The 20,182-nt window shown below is 31.9% G+C and overlaps 1 protein-coding gene across 1 annotated transcript in view; it reads right to left on the bottom strand.

The window, feature by feature from the left end:
- Positions 1-678: 678 nt before the first annotated feature.
- LOTGIDRAFT_145516 (hypothetical protein) overlaps positions 679-20,182 on the bottom strand; it is a gene marked incomplete at both ends in the record, with an annotated part of 33,473 nt that continues 13,969 nt past the window's right edge. Inside the window, one exon of the mRNA XM_009058568.1 lies at positions 679-1,192. Coding sequence (XP_009056816.1) covers positions 679-1,192 — 514 coding nt within the window. The remainder of the gene's footprint in view (positions 1,193-20,182) is intronic.

The following is a 20,182-nucleotide window of genomic DNA, read 5'->3' as shown; positions in this document are numbered from 1 at the left end:
ATAAGAATGCCTACTTGATACGGGGGAAAGATAATTTGATAATATCTCTCTATCAAAGTAATAAAAGGCCTTAACTTTCCTCGATCTTTTTTTCTGAAAAATCTTAAGATATGGTCTAAGTTCACTCTGGTGCAGAAAAGTAGGATGTAAAACTTCATTTATTTCATTTCAGAATTAGGTACTAGGGATAAACTCTAATCAAAAGAATTTTTGAGAGAAACAGACATTGTATGTGTCTATGTTTATAATTCAGGTTTGGTTTCTGATAAAAGTAGTGTTGTTGAATCCTGCTTGAAATCATTGAGTTATCGTATGGAACAAGGCACTATATTGTGTTTTAGGTGTAGAGAAAGTAAAAATGAAAAATGGTGAAATCTGTAGGCTCCACACCATGGCACCAAAATTAAATATCATTATATATATATAATATATTTCAGCACTAACCAAGATTTAGTCTGTTCACTTTAACAACAAGTGAATTGTTCGTCAACATAACGTATTAAATTTATACATCTTATAAATCACCATGCTGTTTTCTACTGCACTAGGAGCATTTTCGTCATCACATCACTTTGTGTAGCCCTGATTCCAAAATTACATTTTGATATCCAATGCCCTGAATTTGTCATAGAAGGATGATAATTTGATATAAAAAATCTACCGTGAATCTACAAACTATCACCTTTTTATATTTAATAATATTTCTAACCAGCATGGACACGAAGTCACAAATTGTCTAGAATAAAACGGTCCCCAGCCCTTCGCAAAGCTGATGCGTATTGAACAAGGATCGAACGGTCCATCCAGTAATGCAGGATCTCTAGAGAGTTCCAGCTCTTTTGCCAGCTCGAAGTCATAGATTTTGATTGAGTAACCCGGTAAAACTTTCCGCACTATTAACGTTCTTGATTCAGGATCATCTAAGGTGGGAGAGTTCACAAATATAGGATATGATGAGCGATTATACACCCAAACTCCATCTGCTTCCTTACTTAGAATTATTCCAAATCCAATTTTTTCTCTCGTCCGTTTCACAGATTCTAAATTGGGTTTATTTTGTAGTATTTCGAGGCTCATGCCATCCCCATGAGGTAGATTTTGAAACACACTAATGCTTGGGTTAAAAACAGTGAATAATCGTCCAACACGCTGTCGAAGTTCCCAATAGGCTATAGAACACCAGTGAGGACCTCTTGGTGCAGTTGTTGAACTATCTGAAAAGACAAGAAAATTGAAACATTAATATCAGCAATAAGGAGCCCAACTTGAGTGGAATATAAAACATTAATAACAGCAAGAAGGAGCCCAACTTGAGTGGAATATAAAACATTAATAACAGCAAGGAGCCCAACTTGAGTGGAATATAAAACATTAATAACAGGAAGAAGGAGCCCAAATTGAGTGGAATAGAAAACATTAATAACAGCAAGAAGGAGCCCAACTTGAGTGGAATGTAAAACATTAATAACAGCAAGAAGGAGCCCAACTTTAGTGGAATATAAAACATTAATAACAGCAAGGAGCCCAACTTGAGTGGAATATAAAACATTAATAACAGCAAGAAGGAGCCCAACTTTAGTGGAATATAAAACATTAATAACAGCAAGGAGCCCAACTTGAGTGGAATATAAAACATTAATAACAGCAAGAAGGAGCCCAACTTGAGTGGAATATAAAACATTAATAACAGCAATAAGGAGCCCAACTTGAGTGGAATATAAAACATTAATAACAGCAAGAAGGAGCCCAACTTGAGTGGAATATAAAACATTAATAACAGCAAGGAGCCCAACTTTAGTGGAATATAAAACATTAATAACAGCAAGGAGCCCAACCAAGGGGTAATTGATACCATCTTATTTTGTGTAAGTTTCCTTCATAAAATTTGTGGTTGAAATTCAAGCAATTGTTCATTTCTTAAAGGCTTTAGTTCAGAGTGATTTGCACCAAAAATATCATGAAATATAGTTCATAATAATAAAAAGTCCATATTAGATACACATCATCAGGGAGATACAAGTCAGTGCAGCAAGTTGATATAAAGAACATTTGACATTTGTCAACCAAAAAGGACTAAAAATTGGAGTGTTTTCGACAACCTAAGCTGATATTTACTTAGAGCATTTAAAAACAAAGATGTGTGAATATGCATTAAAATATCATACATAAAACCTTTGAGAAAAAAGAATGGAAATATTGACACAACTTTATTTGTACTCAACAATCCTCCGTTTTCAATTGTAACAATATTTTAAGTGTTCTATTTTCTTGTACATTGGTTTTTTCCACTATTCTCGTATTGTCAAGTGCCCTTTTACAATGTAATATGATGAGTGCCTGATTTGCATCTTTATATATTGGCAGAAGTCAAAACTACGTTTCTACACGTTAAGAGTACATAAATTTCAAGACATGTTTATAGTTATTTTCTTAATAAATAGAAAAATCTTGTCTCCAGTAGGACGCTATGAACCAAAGTTGGCCAGTCTTGCTGTCTGACGGTAAATTCTACGGAGATCAAGCAATTCCAAAACTGGGATAATTTTAAATGTTAAAGCTTTAGGTTCTCACAAATAAACCATGTTGTAAGAAAAAAAAAAACAACTTCATGAGTAGAGCTATGAGTCATAAGAATGGTGTTTAAAACAATTACATTATAGTCTATTTATCTTTTTAAAAAACATTACATTAATGGGGAGAGATGGCTTCACAGGCTAGGTTTGCTATGTCAATGAGAGCAGGCGGACTGCCTTGCTGTCAAGACATCTTGTGTATTATAGAGAGGACAAGTGTAGAATGTGATAGGTGGACTGGTATGAGGTAAAAGCCAGTAATGTAAAGTAGGTATAATATTAGAATTGACAAGTCTAGATATATAACTGTTCTACCTAGTCTTACTGGCTCCATAACATTAAACTACAGATAGACTTTAGGCCAGGATAAATTTTTCACCCACCATTACAACATTATACTCTTCAGTGTATTTTCATTGAAGTACAATTGAGTAGGTGTAGGCTATGTTTAGATAGATTTCTATTTAACAACATCTTCAACTACTTTTTTTTATACTGAAACGTGCTAAATTGGAGCAAAATACTTTACCTCAAATTATATCATCAATTTATTGTATTCATTGAAATATTAGAATGGCAAGAGTATTTGTACCATATTTGTACATGTATTCAGTATTTTCTACATTGAAAAATACACAAGCAAAAGAAAAAATCTTTTATTTAAAATAGAATTGGGTCAGCTTCGAATTATCCTAAGATCCTAATTAAGCATTTTCAATCATTATTTCCAATATTGAGGCGCAGAAAGCTCTAAAAAAAAATAATGACACAGTGTTCTGACTCTACACTAGCTGCATATCAGTCACTAAGAGTGAGGAAGATTCTTCTAAAGTGGAATATATTTGACTTTTCAAAGTCCATGTACTTTGTTTACATTAACCAAAACAAACTAGACTGCCACAGAAATTAAATTCTTTATTCATAAACATGAAGACAGGTTTCTCAAGAGCCGACCAATCTTGTCATAAAATAGTTGCTGAGTCAATGTCATTAAAAACATACTAGATGTGGGCTAAAGGTACAAATAGACAACTATGGTGTCTGGTGTTGAATATGGTGCAGTAGTAGAAGCATTGTGTTGCGAACTCCAAAACCATGTTCCATACTTCTTTTATTTTCTTCTGTATATTGCCAACTGGACACCTCACCTTGAGACTGATTAAAATATCTATACCAGTATCTCTTTTAAAAATGATCAAAGTTGCTCTGGGTCTCTTTGATTAAGGTTTGACTGGTACTAGCTAATTATCCACTGTAGAAATACTACTAATATACTAATGTATACTCTAGTTTTAAAGGGAAGGTCCTGTGAAATCAAAGCAGTTACTAGCAAAATAGTAAATTTTTTAATAGAATCCTTCAATTTAGATTCCAATATTACATTAACATTCTGTTTAATCTTTAAAGAGGGGGTATGCACCACATTCTTGGTAAATTTTGGAATTTACATATTTCAGTCTAAAATCAGGAGAAAAAAAATATTGTTTTAACAATGTTAGTATATTAATTGGGAGACCAATATCTATATGAAGGTGCACACTACCCCTTTAATTTGACCTTCTTTTATTAAGTTAGAAGTTGACTTTAATTGAGAGTGTAAGAGAAAAGGGTACAATCAACTACGAGTGTATTTAGTATAGCCTAGCTAGTTATGTAGGCTGAGATCTCTTACTTTCTTATCTCACTTGGCCCATCTTATTGGCAGTCAACATGTCTATGTTATATAGTTAAAATGGGCTTGTCTATTGTATGGTGTGGTCAGGTTACACAGATAACTTTATAGCGTTTAATACCACATATACTAAACACCTTTAATACAAACGCTTTTTTTTTCTAACTTGGTCGATTTCTTTTAAACACAACACATATTTTAATGTAACGAACTGATTAACCTAGACTATTTTTTATTAATTAACAGAAAATCTTAATTAGTGTTTCTACACCTCTAATGATCAATCACAAAATATTCTACAACTTTTTCCTGAACTTGGGTTTTTGTAAAAAAGTTTAGTATAAATATAACAATTTTTAAACCATAGGATATATGTATTTCATTTTTATTTTACTAAAACTAAATTTATTCCAGCTAATTCAAATCTGAAATCCCGTTTTCGGAATTTACATATTATTTTTTTTTTTTCACATCAAAATGGCAAACCCATATTTTAATACCTGAACCATCCTACACTTTTCCTTGAAAAAAGACTTCACTAAGAAAACTTTTATCAATTAAAAACAACATATACTTTTGAAGAAAATTTCCTGTCAAAACCAATCTAGCAATAGTATAATAGGGAGCTCCATTTAATTCAAGCACAGCCTTTCATTAAATGATTTGCAGTTTTTGGGCCGAGAATTCTTTTCTCTTTTGACAAAAAAAAATTTCACACAGAGCAGAAATACCATAGGTGTCACATAACCTTACATAAAGCCTGGCATTGTTTACTTGTCTAGTACAGCCTAATTACCTAGGTGATGAGCTATTCACTACTAGGACAATGGTTCAGGTCTTGCTGTTTTTTTAACACAGGGGTAGGTTAGGCTAGTATCAGATTTACAATCCTCATCTTAATCCAGCTGACACAAAATACAGGTCGACTGGTGACCTATTGAAAATCTCTCAAACTAAGCTATAGTATATAGACTAAAGTTGACTAAGATAGCACACCTTACTAGTTAAATTTCAATTGACTATTTCACATTAACTGCTAAATACCTCCACTCTCTAATGATGATGTAATGTTACCAATTACTATATAAGCTTGTGGTCTATGGAAAATATCACCAACTGTATGTTGCAGCTTCTGGAATTTTCTTTCATATATTTCCCATTAATTATAACATTCATTGAATTTTGATATAATTATTCATCTTACATTACGGTTATTGGTGTTTTTTTCTCAACTGGTGATCAGTTGATTTATTCAAAAATTGAAATAAAGGAAAATTCAGTACCTAGGAAATCAAAGCTAAAAGGGACAGATTCACCCTCTGTTTGACCAATCGTACCATATTCTCAGAAGTGGGAATTTTTTTTTAGCCAAGCTTATCATCAATAATATCACAGCTCACCATTGAAATTTAAGCCTTCAAATCCATGTATGTCCAGAATTATCCGCATTTGAAAACTAAATGACTCATCTTCTCTTGAAACTTCACATATATATATATAAAAATAGAAAGTGAAATTTCTAGTTTAAGGTATATTTGAAAGGATCAAATTTTTGTACATTTCTATAACTTCTGAAAACTATTTATGACTATTATTCAACACCCAAATCAATCCCGGAAAATGGTGAAACGGTGGCCTTCAATGATTTTCTGTTATCTATTTTCTAGAAATTACAATATATTATAGACTTCTATTCTAAGGTATCATTACAATGTCACAGTAACATATATATATCTTTTTTTTCAAAGTCGATTAGTAGCTAATGATGCAATACAAATAAGTACATAATGTAATCAATTTACATTTTTGACAATCTTGAAAACTAATTTGCAGCACACATTGTTGGCTTACCTAACAATTTAATGATGAGTGATTTTTAAACATAGGTCATGCAGAGAACAATGCATAAATTACAGAATCTATGCTCTTTAACTTGATCATCTGATACAGGTAATGAGTTTAACTGAGAAGCTACCTGTGTCGTCTGCTACAATTATTATTAGGTTGGAACTCTTCCCCATATGACTTGCTTGTTCTTCAGATTTTTAAAATCAGATGGTGGCTGTTGTAAAAGTATATTATTAACTAAAACAGTCTCTAACCATAATAAACACTTGACATAAATTTGGCAAAACCCTTCTCCTTGAAAACTCAAAACATATGTCATGACAAATGCACAATAAGTTACAGAAAAAACACAGTGAGGTGTTTTATTTTTCTTTCACTAGAAACACACTTATAAAATTAAAATAAACTCTCATTTCAAATTGCCTTTTCTTTTTTTACACTACCCACCGAGACAATTTCTACTTCTTGTTTTGGAGTCACAGTATGAACGAACGCCAACAGAATAGACAAGACTTAAATTTGTGCTTTCTTTCTCTTTGATAATAGACACAAAATTTAGATATGAAAATAAAATAAGAAGGCATCTCAAGAGCTAATTTATCGACCAATTAAATGCATCGAAACAGAATATGGTGTGGAAACTCTCAATGATGATGATGGAAATATCCGTCTGCTACCTAAATGGTTAAATGGCAGATGCATGTAACGGTTCAAGATAATTCAGAGATCAAGAAACATGTACTTGTTCAATAGCTATATTTTGAGCATTTTTTCACATGTACCAATATATAGATCAAATATATAACTTCTAAAAGCTTTCGAATTGAAGGCTGCTGTAAACTTTATAGATGCTTAAAAACTCCTTTTTACAGTACAAATACACTACAAATACACAATATAAACTTTATAGAAGCTTAAAAACTCATTTTAACACAACAAATACAAATTATAAACTTTATAGAAGCTTAAAACTCCTTTTTACAGTACAAATACACTACAAATACACAATATAAACTTTATAGAAGCTTAAAAACTCATTTTAACACAACAAATACACAATATGTACTTTAGAGAAGCTTAAAAACTCATTTTAACACAACAAATACACAATATAAACTTTATAGAAGCTTAAAAACTCATTTTAACACAACAAATACACAATATAAACTTTATAGAAGCTTAAAACTCCTTTTTACAGTACAAATACAAAACATAAACTTTATAGAAGCTTAAAAACTCATTTTAACAGTACAAATACAAAACATAAACTTTATAGAAGCTTAAAAACTAATTTCAACACAACAAATACAAAATATAAACTTTATAGAAGCTTAAAAACTCATTTTAACACAACAAATACAAATTATAAACTTTATAGAAGCTTAAAAACTCATTTTAGCACAACAAACACAAGAGAATCATTCAATAAATTCCCAGCCAAAAAATTCTTGGATTCTTAAACATAAAAGATATAAAGATATGAATTATGACATAAAGATTGGAATCTAAGTCAGTAAGATAAGAGATATAATTCAGGTAAGTCTAACCAGTCTACAGTTCTTCTACCTGCTTGGTGCCACTATAATATAAGGTCTAGACAGAACATATATCATTTTAACTCAAACAGATTTTGATAACATTTTTACTGAATCATCACAATTTCATAATTCACTCAAAAACTTCTTGGCTTATTTGTTTTTTTTTCTGCTCAATGAGTCAATTTGAATCATAAAAACAATAGTTACAATAAAGACGTTGATTTCAAACTTTTATCCAATTAAAACATTGTTAATCTGAACACAACAATCTGATTCTTCTCATTGGTTGAGAGTCTTGAGAGTTGAAAACCTTTCATATATGAACCCATCCCATCAAAGCTTAAAATAACGGTCAATAGATCAATTCTAAAACAATCCAATTCTTCAAGACAAGTTTAAAATTTGACATCAGAATTATGGTTCATTCAAGGCTTTGTTAAAATAATTCAGAATATTCAACTTTTACTTTCAATAACACCTGCTGTCACTTTGGGAATTCAACTAGACTCTCTTTTGAGTAGTTCACACAAATGTATATGTAGCTACTAATTTCAGTTTGTACTTGAATTATTGACAACATAAGTTAAGTGTCCATTATGAGCCCAAACGCATGTAATTTTGATTCTAACATGTTCAGTCTATTAAAGGTAATGACTTCAAGGGGTTAATTTTCAGTCTTGGGTACAAGGGTTAATTTTCAGTCTAGGGTACAAGGGGTTAATTTATAACAATCATATATAACATATTTATGTGAGATGTCAAAATTCATACATAAAATTCTAAGTTATTACAACTTAACTGGCACTGTAAGCAAAATTAGAGTCAAAAAGAAAAAAAAAGCACTACTTTGTCTACCTGTAAATAATGTTACCTTGTTCAAGATTTGGCATTTTTGTGAGCATTTCTGATTTTATGGAGTCTCTTGGCACCACTGTAGGAGACAAGTATTTTGTTTACATATATACTTGACAAGTAATTGAAAGTGGAATACTTCTATTAGTTATGATTTATTATAACATGTACATTACACAAATATTTTATCTGAAATGTTATTTAGAGGATTTGTGAATGAAGTGTAAATCATTTTAATATTTGGGTGTGAACTTCAAAGGTGAATTTAACGGTGAAAAAATTGTGCAGTGAATGACTTCTTTCATGTATGCAGAAAATGTAATGATTTTATTAGAAATGAATTAAATTACAGTTTAACATCCTTTTTTTAACACAATGAGGACAGAGTGTAGCCCAGTCTGTTAGAGCGTTAGAATCTTGATGTCATATGCTTGACTACATTGAGCACTTTTTAGCAGACACAAGTTCTAATCAAGATATGCATAACATCATCTTTCCTCTTTATTCCAGTCCTACTCCAGTTAAACCAATCAAAATAGGTGTAACATATCTCTTTTAAATTCGTAATTCAGTTTCTGTGAATAAATTTTTTCAAGTTTCTTTTAAATCCAATATGAAATTAACCCCATATCTGTCAGTGTAAATGAAAATATTGAATTGTCATCTACTATTACCATATAAGTAAATGTTCAAAAAGCATTTGGGTTAATGATAAATGGACTTTGAAACTTTAGAACATGTACATCAGGATGTATTCCTATTGTGGCCTGGGCCAATAAGATTTGAGTGCATTGATCATAATACAAAGTACAATATTAGCAAATACTACAAATTTTATACAAGTATATTCTGCTGACTAATGCGTTAAAATTGACGACACATTATAATGAAATCGTGGGTTTTTAGGTAGAAAAATGTAGAAATTAAACAAGGATTAACAAATACCAATCTAGTTGACTTTAGTTGTAAAGTATGTTGTAATAGCACTAAATACATTGTTTGTTATTTACCTTATTTTAATAGAAATTGAAATAACTAACTTTAAAGGTACCCTCACAATTCAATTTCTATCTTAGGTCATTTTCTGATATGACCATTTTCTCTCTTGATCTTATTTTTGGGTTATGAAAATAACAAAAATGAAATCAGAACTTATTCAGTGTCCAGTTAAAATTTAAAATTTTACAAAATAACACTTTTTTTTTTATATATTTGTTATATTTTTGTATATATTACAATTAATAAGGATTTTTACTTTATCAAAAAAAAATTATAGACAAATATTAAAAGTTAAAGTTGCTTTAAATACTGAGTCCAAAACTTTCCTTCAACGATAAAAAAAAGTCGTAAGGAATGTGGAAACATGGGTGGGCCTCTTTAATATTACTGGTAAAAAAACAGGAGAATGTTATTGCAGGGCATCTATAAACAGGGAATACAATACTGAACACAACTTAAAATGTGTAGTAGGTTTTCAATAGGGTCATGAATAGACTTCAATAGATTACATTATGTATGTGTATTTTTCTACCAAACTTGACTTGTCGACTGACAACCAAAGTTAAATGTCTCAAGTATTTGCTTACTTTTACCAAACTTGCCTTCTAGTAATGGAGTGCTTATCTTTGTTGGTAATATCATTGTCGTCTTCAGCCATTTTTTATCCTTTTGTTCCTTAAAAGTGAAACACAAAGACTTTCTAATTGATAGGATCAGTCAATATTGTTTCTGTTTTTACAAGATGTCTTTTCCTTGTCATATCTCATTATGTTTCCGTTTTTTTTTCCAAATTTTTAAAGATGTTGTTTGTATAGAAAGAAATGTAAATGCACTGTTTACCCTGCCACAAATCTAAAGATTAATAACATTCATAGCAATTTCAAACAGGAACTTCAGAAGATCAGCTTTTTAAGTAAATTTAGCTAAGGGAGGTAATCTTCTATGCAGACGCAGATTTTCTCTTGATGAGATGTACTTGATTGCAAGTTGCCTTAAGTTCTAGTGGAAACCTACAGGGCTATCTAACAATCAGCAGACTTGAAGACTAGACAACATATTACAAACAAAAATCTTAATCTTCTCAATGTCTCCAAACTTCAAACCAAATGAATAACAGAGTAAATCACTTGAGGCTGGATTTCAACCATTTCTTCCTAGGACAACAGACTATCTCAAGAACACTGTCTGCTTTGAAATACTGCAATCATTCAAAGACTCCTTAGAATTGCTTCCATGTGAATGTAGCTAAAATCTGATTTGGCAAACAAATGAAGATGAAGTATGAAAGGCCCGCCAGTTATTCAATTAACATCTATCAAACAGCGTTAATACCACTAGTCGCCATTACCAGCGTTTATTATTTATTACTAGTCCAGACAAATTGATCAACTTTTATTGACAACATAATGACGTCTGTAGACTAGATGGTGTACCACCCTCACTCAATATATTATTACTTTATTAATATAGTCTTGTCGTATGAGAAAACATTACCTCATTTCTTTAAATACATGTTTAAACCTCTTATTGTTTGCATTTCAAACTATTTCATTATTCAATTTTTCCACTAAGATATGATACTTTTCATTTCTTTAATCAAGAATTTATTTATTTCATCTTTATGAGTTAGACGTTGACTCGTTATCATGAGGTGCTGGTTTCAATCAGAGCATAAGTCAGTGATAAAACAGGCCTCGTGTGCTACAGACTGTGCACATTAAGGACAACAACTTGGTTCATAGATTTTCAACTGGTCCTAAGCCATGCCTCTCTGCATCGATCTTTCCCAGATTATCTGTTCCCATTTTTTTGGTAGGTTGTTTGGAATGGGGAAAGATTACATAACCAAGGTCACCAGGATTTAACACATGATCTGCCTATACACCCCATATGTCAAAAGTGTTAAGGAAATAGTTGTACAAATTAAATTATGCATTCACTCAGACTTGTGACTCCAAAATAAAAACTTTTTAAAATTTTACAAGCTGTCATGAGAAGATTAATGACTTATTAAATGTGTGTATCACTTATGGTATGTTAGTGGTCATATACACCAAGCCTCACCTGTCATATTTTTTAACTACCAGTACATGAAAAATTACATATTAAAAGTTTTGATGTTCCAAAACTCGTTCAAGTCCTTGTTGACCCATGAGCCACTTTTTTTTGCACAGAACCTCAAGTTATATGCAATTTAACTGTGAAGATAATAAATTGCGTGGGTAATGACCTCAAGGGACCGTCATGTCCACCATCTTACTTAATTATATAACAAAGTGCAGCTAGATTTGCACTTCCTACTGTCTGTCGCCAATTTGTGTAAACCTGAAGGAGACTAGACTAGTCTTCCCACCTAAAGTGTATAAACAATATGGATGTAAAATCTAAATGACAACACTTCTACCTAAGCCTGTATATCACACCCAAAATGCCATGGTCATCAACGTCACGTATGTTTCATTGACATTTCTGCTCTCTTCGCGACACTCTGTCTTCCCAGGCCTTAACGTTTACAATACCAATACAAATAGTAGTGTAACAGTGGTAAATATTGAAACATATAGACGCCAACTCTTTACTGCTCTCTACTACTATAAATAGTCCATTTATTGGACTTAAACAGCAACCAGTTTTGAGCAGAAGATTTCATATGACACAAATCATTTTAACCATTACTGAAATCTTCATTGCTATCTGATCTGGATATCAACTGCAAAGATGTGAAGATTAATCATTAACTTTTTTCAGAGTAAAAATGTAAAATCATGTAATCAATCCTGCAGCAAAACAAAACCTTCGAAATAAACAATCTTAGTCAAAATTAGAAAATCGTGGTTGAATTTTTAAAAAAAGCTCTTCGTTAAATGGGGCATAAAATGTATTTTCACATACATTGCTAAAGATTTATATTTGTGGGATAGTTTTTTAATTTTGTCTTCAAGGGCATTGTTATAAAAAATTATCTATTTTCCTCATCTTTTTCAAAATAAAGAAGCATAGAAACTACATTTTGATCGTTATCTTGTCTAGATTAAAAAGCAACAATCTAAAATACCAAAGAAACACAAAACAACCAGTCTTTTTCCACATGGATAAATAAAGCATTTACCATTTCAATTCTACACAGAAATTGCAAATAAATATGTATGAATCCATTTCTATCGATTGCTGGTACAAAATAACTCATCATTTTCAGTCCACTTGAATAAGTTTCTGTAAGATACATGTAGTTATTACCTGCCTTGTTACAGGTCTTATCCATATACATGTATAATATCTATGTACTGTATATTTGTTGCTTACAATTTATATCCCTAGTCTAAAAGTAATGTATTTTTTACACAAGTAAGCTGTAACTGCTTTATGTACAGGTTAAGATTGTTATGTGGGTAGTCTACAAATGTTATATGGGTAGGTACAATTGTTACTTGTGTGAGTACAATTGTTATATGGGTAGGTACATTTGTTATATGGGTAGGTACATTTGTTATACCGGTGGGTACATCTGTTATACGGGGTAGGTACAACTGATATAAGGGTGATTACAACTGTTATTTAGGGTAGACATCTCTTATATGGGTATATGTTATATGGATTGATACAATTGGTATATGGGTACATACAATGGTTTATACGTGAATGCTACAATTGTTGCATCAGTAGGCTGTAATCACTTTATAGGTACCAGTAGGCTACAATTGTTATACCAGTAAGAACAACTGTTATTATGGGTAGATACAATTGTTATACAGGTAGACTACTATTGTTGTATCAGTAGGTTGTTATCATTGCATAGATAAGCTACAACTGTTATATGGGTAGATACAACTGGTATATGGGTAGATACAATTGGTATATGGGTAGATACAATTGGTATATGGGTAGATACAACTGTTATATGGGTAGATACAATTGGTAGGATATTATTGTAGCATCTTTAATCACTATATAGGTAGGCTACAATCATTATGTGAGAACTGCAATAATTACATACTAGAAACAATTCTTATCAGTACTTCACAATTTCTTATAGAAATTCTGTAAAAGTAGGCTACATTTGTTACATAAGTTGCATATAATCTGATGTATTTTAGAAGAAAACCTCTAGAATTTATAGACATGGTATAAAAAACAACACAATACAATTACATTCTTTAGAGAAGGAGTATTTACTCATATGTAAGCATGAATGTCACATTAGGTGGTCTGTAGAGAGCTAAACTCGCTGTAAAATCTCGCAACAAAACATACCAAGCCATGTGCTAGTTTCAATGAAATATATTTTTTTAATTCAGGTTTACTGTAGTTGAAATCATGTACGAGAAATGGCCTCAGGTGATGCACATATTTTACATATAAATAGATTTTCACTCAAATTAAAACTTTTCAGATTTCTTTCTCAATTAAGTGAACCATGGCAACATTATACAGCACTCCTTAAATACACTGCTTATTGACCTGTCTTTTATAGTTAGTGTTAATCAATAAGGTACTGAAGTATTTGAATGCATTGAATGCGGATGCATGATGCAATTCATAGAGAAAAAAAAGCTTGTGAATTGAATTTTTGATTCTAATTCCCCTGAGGACAAGTTATAACATGATTAGTTTTCAATTCATAACGCTGTCTGTATGAGCATGAGAAATGTTACCTTCAATAAATATTCAGAAAGAAAATATCCTGGGTGGCCATCAATTAATAATATTGATGATAAAAAATCCTGAAACAGATTTTCTATGTTTGCATGTGTGCAAGTTTGTATGCAATTCCTCACACAATTGCTTTCATACACTATACCAAATAATATATATGGTATCAAATATGAATTTGAAATGAAATGGAGTTTTACGCCCTACTTTTCTACACCATGGGGGGTAATGAAGATGAGTAAAAAAAAAATCTGAATTTGAGAAATGAAGAGCTATTAAAAACTTAATTAATTCAGACACTGGAAATAAAGATGACCAATATCAAAGGGGGCAAACATTTTAACAGTAGACAATTATTAGTCTAATTATTTTCTTTCATTAAGCATTAATAAAGAGCCTGAATGACCTCAAAGCAATATAAGTTATGACCCAAAAGACCTTCAGAATTATCTCAGAAAATATAACGACTGTGAAATCTTAGAAATAAGATATTCTGTCAAAGAAAGAGTAACAAGCATAAATCTGTGAAAATAAGAAATGTCCAAAATGGCGATAATAACCCTGAAATCCTTACATTTTATAGAAATTTTTTTCAATCAGTTATTACGTTCAGTCTGCTAAATCTAAATATATTCGCTAGATCAAAGGCTAGGTCAGAAGATACACCTTATTGTGAATATTAACTGCTAATCTCTTTTTTATGCAGCTCAAGAAATGAGACGTGAAGCAGGTAATTTTATAACTATTGCCCCACTATACACTAGTACACAAAGCTTATTATAATAGACCTCCAACTATAAATAAACTTGGTGTAGAAATGTTAAAAGTCAGCCCAGGAAGAATGAGAGACCAGTGTATACTAGGGTAACATATAACTTAAAAATAAAATTGGTCATGAAGTTGATAATAATGATTTTTATAAACTTTAAGTTACTTCAATCAGCAAGCCAGGCAAATTTTAAAATGAAAATGTTTTCACAGTGATAGAATGAGTAGTTATCTCTGGATGCAGAATCAAAGCATGAAAGTGCTCAATGAGTGTTATTGAACTCAAAGATCAAAATGGAATTGATTCATCTCCTCTTAAAAAAAAGTTTGAAATAAATTTGAGTCATTTAACTTGTATGTACTTCTATTTTAAATGTTTCAAAAGTGAGTCATAAGCATACAGATAGAAAGTTTAAAAGCAAACATTATCAGCTATGAGGAATCCACTGCAGAGTGGCTGTAGGTGTTCAATATCCTGCCTTGCTTGTGGCCTACCACATTACTTATTCAAGGTTCACTTCAATAGGGTTTGGGATTTAGATAAAAATTTGAAATACCACAATATACAACAATTTTTCTATTTCGTTTTTGTTCTCTGCACGTCAAAAGATTTATTGGCTATTTATTTTTTTATTCGACTGAAATAAATTGAGACAGTGAATGGAATAATAGAGTGGCTTACTGACCCCACCCCCATACAATATAATACCTTATGATTATCTAATGACCTTCTTAACAATATTTTCTATCAAAGCCTGGCCCTTTTTTTCATTCATACAAGTTGACCCGACATGTTTGCAGTGTATAATTCTACTCTTGACTCAATAACTCTCTCTCCTTTATTTGTCAGTGAATTGTACAAGGACCGGAGCAAAGCCACACAAGAATGCTTCTTTGTTTGCCATGACAGGCACCGCCCCTCTGGAGAAGTCGACTCTACCAGTTTTAGACTGGGTTAAAGCTAATCTATAAAAACATTAAGGTGGGTCTATTTTCTAGATGGGGTGTTAAAGAAATAAATAAAAGTCTAGTCTATCAGGTGAATTGTATGTATAAACAGCCTTAAACATATATGATTTTTTGTTATTAAAGTATACTGACAAATGGCTACACATGTACCATATTGAAAGTGGTATTTACCTATTTTCACCTTTGACATTGTACCAAAATTTTCTCCAATTGTCAATCATTGGAACAAAATTTTTATTAAGTTTCTTCAACCAATAAGCCCATGTATTCATTTGAAGATGCTCAATTTAACTAATTGTTCTTTAAGGTAGGAGCAGCAAATCAGAGAGATTCTTGCTTGTTAACACATAATCCCGGAGTTGGCTTGGGCTATCGTGATCTGTACCTTTCCAATTTGTGGCTGACATGAAAAGTGTGACATCCTTCTGAAGGGACATTAAACTGAGCTTGTGTATTTTAGCCTATGAATTTGACGATGGAATGGTCACTGTCTTGAACAATTTCATGCCTTGACTGAATGGCATTATCTAAATCATTTGCGTCATCAGAAGTATAAAAGGTAGAATGCAAATATGTTTTTCATTTCATTTCATTCAAACAGTGGTGGCGCCAGTGGAGGTACAGAGAAGTAGTTTGCACCCCTGATTGTACCCCCACTTTATTTTCAACAAATCTAAAAGTTTACCTTTTTTTCCTCCAAAATATGTGTCAGAATGCACAAAATAAATTCATTTTTTCTAAAATTTTCTTAAGAGAACCCTCTAAGACGCTCTATGAAAGGCTTGCGACTATAACACCAACACAGAGTAACCAAAATTTAATTCAGCCTCAGCAGTTATCCCCGCCCCCCACCATTAAGTCAGTCGGCCCCTTATTTGTACTCCCAGACTCAGGAGGCTTTCAAATTGTCCTTTTGTCCCATGTTGTCATCTGAACTGTTAATTAAAGTGTATATTTCATACTACTTCTCCAAATAGATCCAATTTTGAATCCGAATCATAATTAAATGTCTTGTTGGCAAGAAGAGTTTCAAAATTTCTCTCAGAATCTATTCTTTCTCACAAAACATTCTAGCAGAAGTTAATTATTTGTACCTGAAGTTATATCATTTACGTTCTACTTGACATTTAATTAAATTAAGGCCACTTCAAAACAATTCTTTCTGTAGCTCTAGCCAGAATTTCGCCTATCTCTAAAACATAACACTAGTTCATCTCATTAGCTCCAAACATAAACAACTTCTTTTCTACCTGGCCTAAGTTCAAAGCGCCATCATTGATCCAAACAGAATATAAATTGTTTTCTTATCTAAGTCTAGCATGACCATTTTTTTTTCATTAAGCCAGGTACAAGTCATCTAGTATTCTCTAAATAAAGAGATAGATAAATACATCAGAGTCCAAACTCTAAATTGTACTACAGATTCATTTAATCTTTCTCTGTTTCCATCCCCTTATCTTTATATACAAGGCAAAGAACAACGTCATAAAATGTAAAGTGTCTCAAAATGGCTGCCAAGTTTGGTCTCTATTTTAAACAATCATTTTAGATATTTGAATGTGTCAAGATTCTTCTTAAGATCTTCCAAGAGACCTATGTTTTGGTCTTGAAGCAAAAGATAAGAATAGACCGTAAGAAAGATGCGTCTTGTGTTCAGGACAAGCACTCAATGAGCTCAACCACAAAATTGAGTGTTTCGGACACCTATGTCATTCTAGTCTGCTGCAGAACAATTTTTCAACAAATGTAAACACATCATAGAAAAGAATTCTCGTTAAAAAAAAATGAAAAAATTTCAAATACTAAAATCTAAAAATAACATCATATTATATGAATATTGAGATGTAATCACCAAAAAAAAACAGCATCAGAAAAAATTAATTTCATTTTTATCAGTAATCTCAGTATGTTTATATGCACACGAATATGGGAGCAACTATCAACAGTTAACCAATGAATCACCACTTTTTTCTCTCTCTGCCATATTATCAACATTTTAACCTTTCAATCCACAAAAACACTCAAAATGTCACTTTCAGTATATCAAATTTTTGATTAAAAAACACAAGCGTTTCTTTATTTTTCTCTGCCATATTTGTAAAAGAAGATATGAGGTAAAAACTTCTATCATGGCCTAAATATCTCCACTGTTTGGAATATTTTCATAAAATAACTTAGAGGTATAAACAAATGTTCAGAATTTCTAGAAAAGACGAGCAAATCTTGGCGACCATCAACAAATTGTTGTAATACTGACATGGAATTTTACCTATCAAATTTTCTTAAGCAAGCAGAAGATGTGTAGATACCAGTGGCTCCACATCAAAACAAAATAAGCTATACATGTCAGTATAAACTAACGTCAAGATATTAAGGTTATAAAAGAAAATTGAATGAATGCCTAATTTCTGCACCATAGACAGACAACACCATGTAGAGTGCAAAAATTTGTCAGGGCATCGACATAAGCCTGCTTTTTCCTCCATTTGCAACTGTCGAGGGATCTTGAACATGCACATGCCTTGGTTAAATGTCAAATTCAAACGACAAGACGCTCTTTCCATGTCAGCCCCTATGCCTGCTTCACTTAAAAGAATTAACCAGGTAAAAGCCCACGGTGTAGGCTAAGATACAAAAAAAAAACGCATGTTTTTAACGTTTTGATTGAATGACAAAACAAATAAAAGGCACTGACAATAAAAAGTAAAAAGAAAACTTTTGTGGCTTCAGGATTGCAGCAGACGAAGAATTCCAGTAACTTTTCTCAACAGTTTTTCAATGGTTTTTGCACCATCTATCATGTAAATAAATGATAAAGTTCAACAACTTTGGCAATTGTAATCAATCACTAGGTTAAAATCTTATTTCAGACTTCCGACCAATTTCCTAAATGTACCATTGTAACGGAACATCTCTCGACATGAGATGGATCATTCAATTTGTTCAAACCCCTGAAGAGACTCTACAGACATCAACAATGAAATTTCAGGAAACAAGCTTGAAACAATTACTGATGTGAATTTTCTAATATTTTCGTGACTTTAGAGAATAGCAAATAGTGAAGCAGTCCATTACACAAAGTATAATCCTCTTGTGTCCAAAGACCTCATTTCTATCTAATCTGAGTTGCACCTTTAATTAATGAGGTGGTGCCGTATGCCAACCCTATCAGACACATTCTACCATTAGGCAAATGGGTGTGTCAACATATATTAGACTTCATTATTAGGAATCTATAAACAGGCTTAGTTCCCCAGAGAAAAAAGTCATTGGAAGTTCTTTGAGGATATGCCAACATCACTGTCGCCTATTTATAGCAGTAATTTATCTAAATTTAATTCAGGGTAGTTCATTTTGAAAAAGTTGAATAATTAATGAGATCCTAAATACCACAAGTGACCTTCAAAAGGTAAAATTAGTTGGTTTGGCTTCCTGCCATAACTTTGACTAATGTAAACTTATTTTTTAAACTGCCATTTACTATGGTCTTAACTCCTTTTTCAATCTCATCAGCTTGTGTCAATACCTCTATCTTCCATTACTACAAACTTCATTACAGTCAGTCTCGCTATAACCACAACAGTGGCGTCAACAACAGCTTAACAACTGACTGAATTGACGTCTGCTTGTAGTGTGTCAGTTTTTTTCTTCTAATGGTCTACATCTTCTGTATCCTTTTCAATTTTAGTTAATAATCGACCAGCAATTGTTCAATAACAACTGACTGATTTGCCGTCTGCTTGTTCTCTGTCACAGTTTTTTTTAATGGTCTACATCTTTCTGCATCTTTTTAAGTTTTGTTAATAATTGACCAGCAATTGTTCTTCACAGGGTCTCAATAACAACTGAATGAATTGCCGTCTGCTTGTAGTGTGTCACAGTTTTTTTTAATGATCTACATCTTAATGCATCTTTTTTAAGTTTTCGTAATAATCGACCAGCAATTGTTCTTCACAGGGCCTCAAATAAACACCTAAGTTTAGGATTTATAACAGTTTGTACAATCAATACTTTGTCTTCCCAACCCAAACTTTCATTTCAATTTTCACCCTTACCAATATGTGTAAAGTGGTGCTTTCAGTATTATTTTACTCTAGAAAACGCTAATTTCTGTTTGCTGAAGATTTTTTTTCTGTTTTTGTAAATTGTCTAGTGTCTGGCAGACATTTTAAACAATATTAAACTAGGAAATAGTAAACCTGCATTTAATTCACTTAGCTGAAATAATCATATAATGTGAAGTTGAAATACTCACAGTATATCTGACAAAAAACTCAACTTTTTTATGCTTTTATTTGCGAAGGCATAAATTT

The sequence above is a fragment of the Lottia gigantea genome (assembly GCF_000327385.1).
Source record: "Lottia gigantea unplaced genomic scaffold LOTGIsca_341, whole genome shotgun sequence".
NCBI classification, from domain to species: domain Eukaryota; kingdom Metazoa; phylum Mollusca; class Gastropoda; family Lottiidae; genus Lottia; species Lottia gigantea.
The sequence above is the reverse complement of the archived record's forward strand: the minus strand, read 5'-3'. Positions and strand labels throughout refer to the sequence as shown.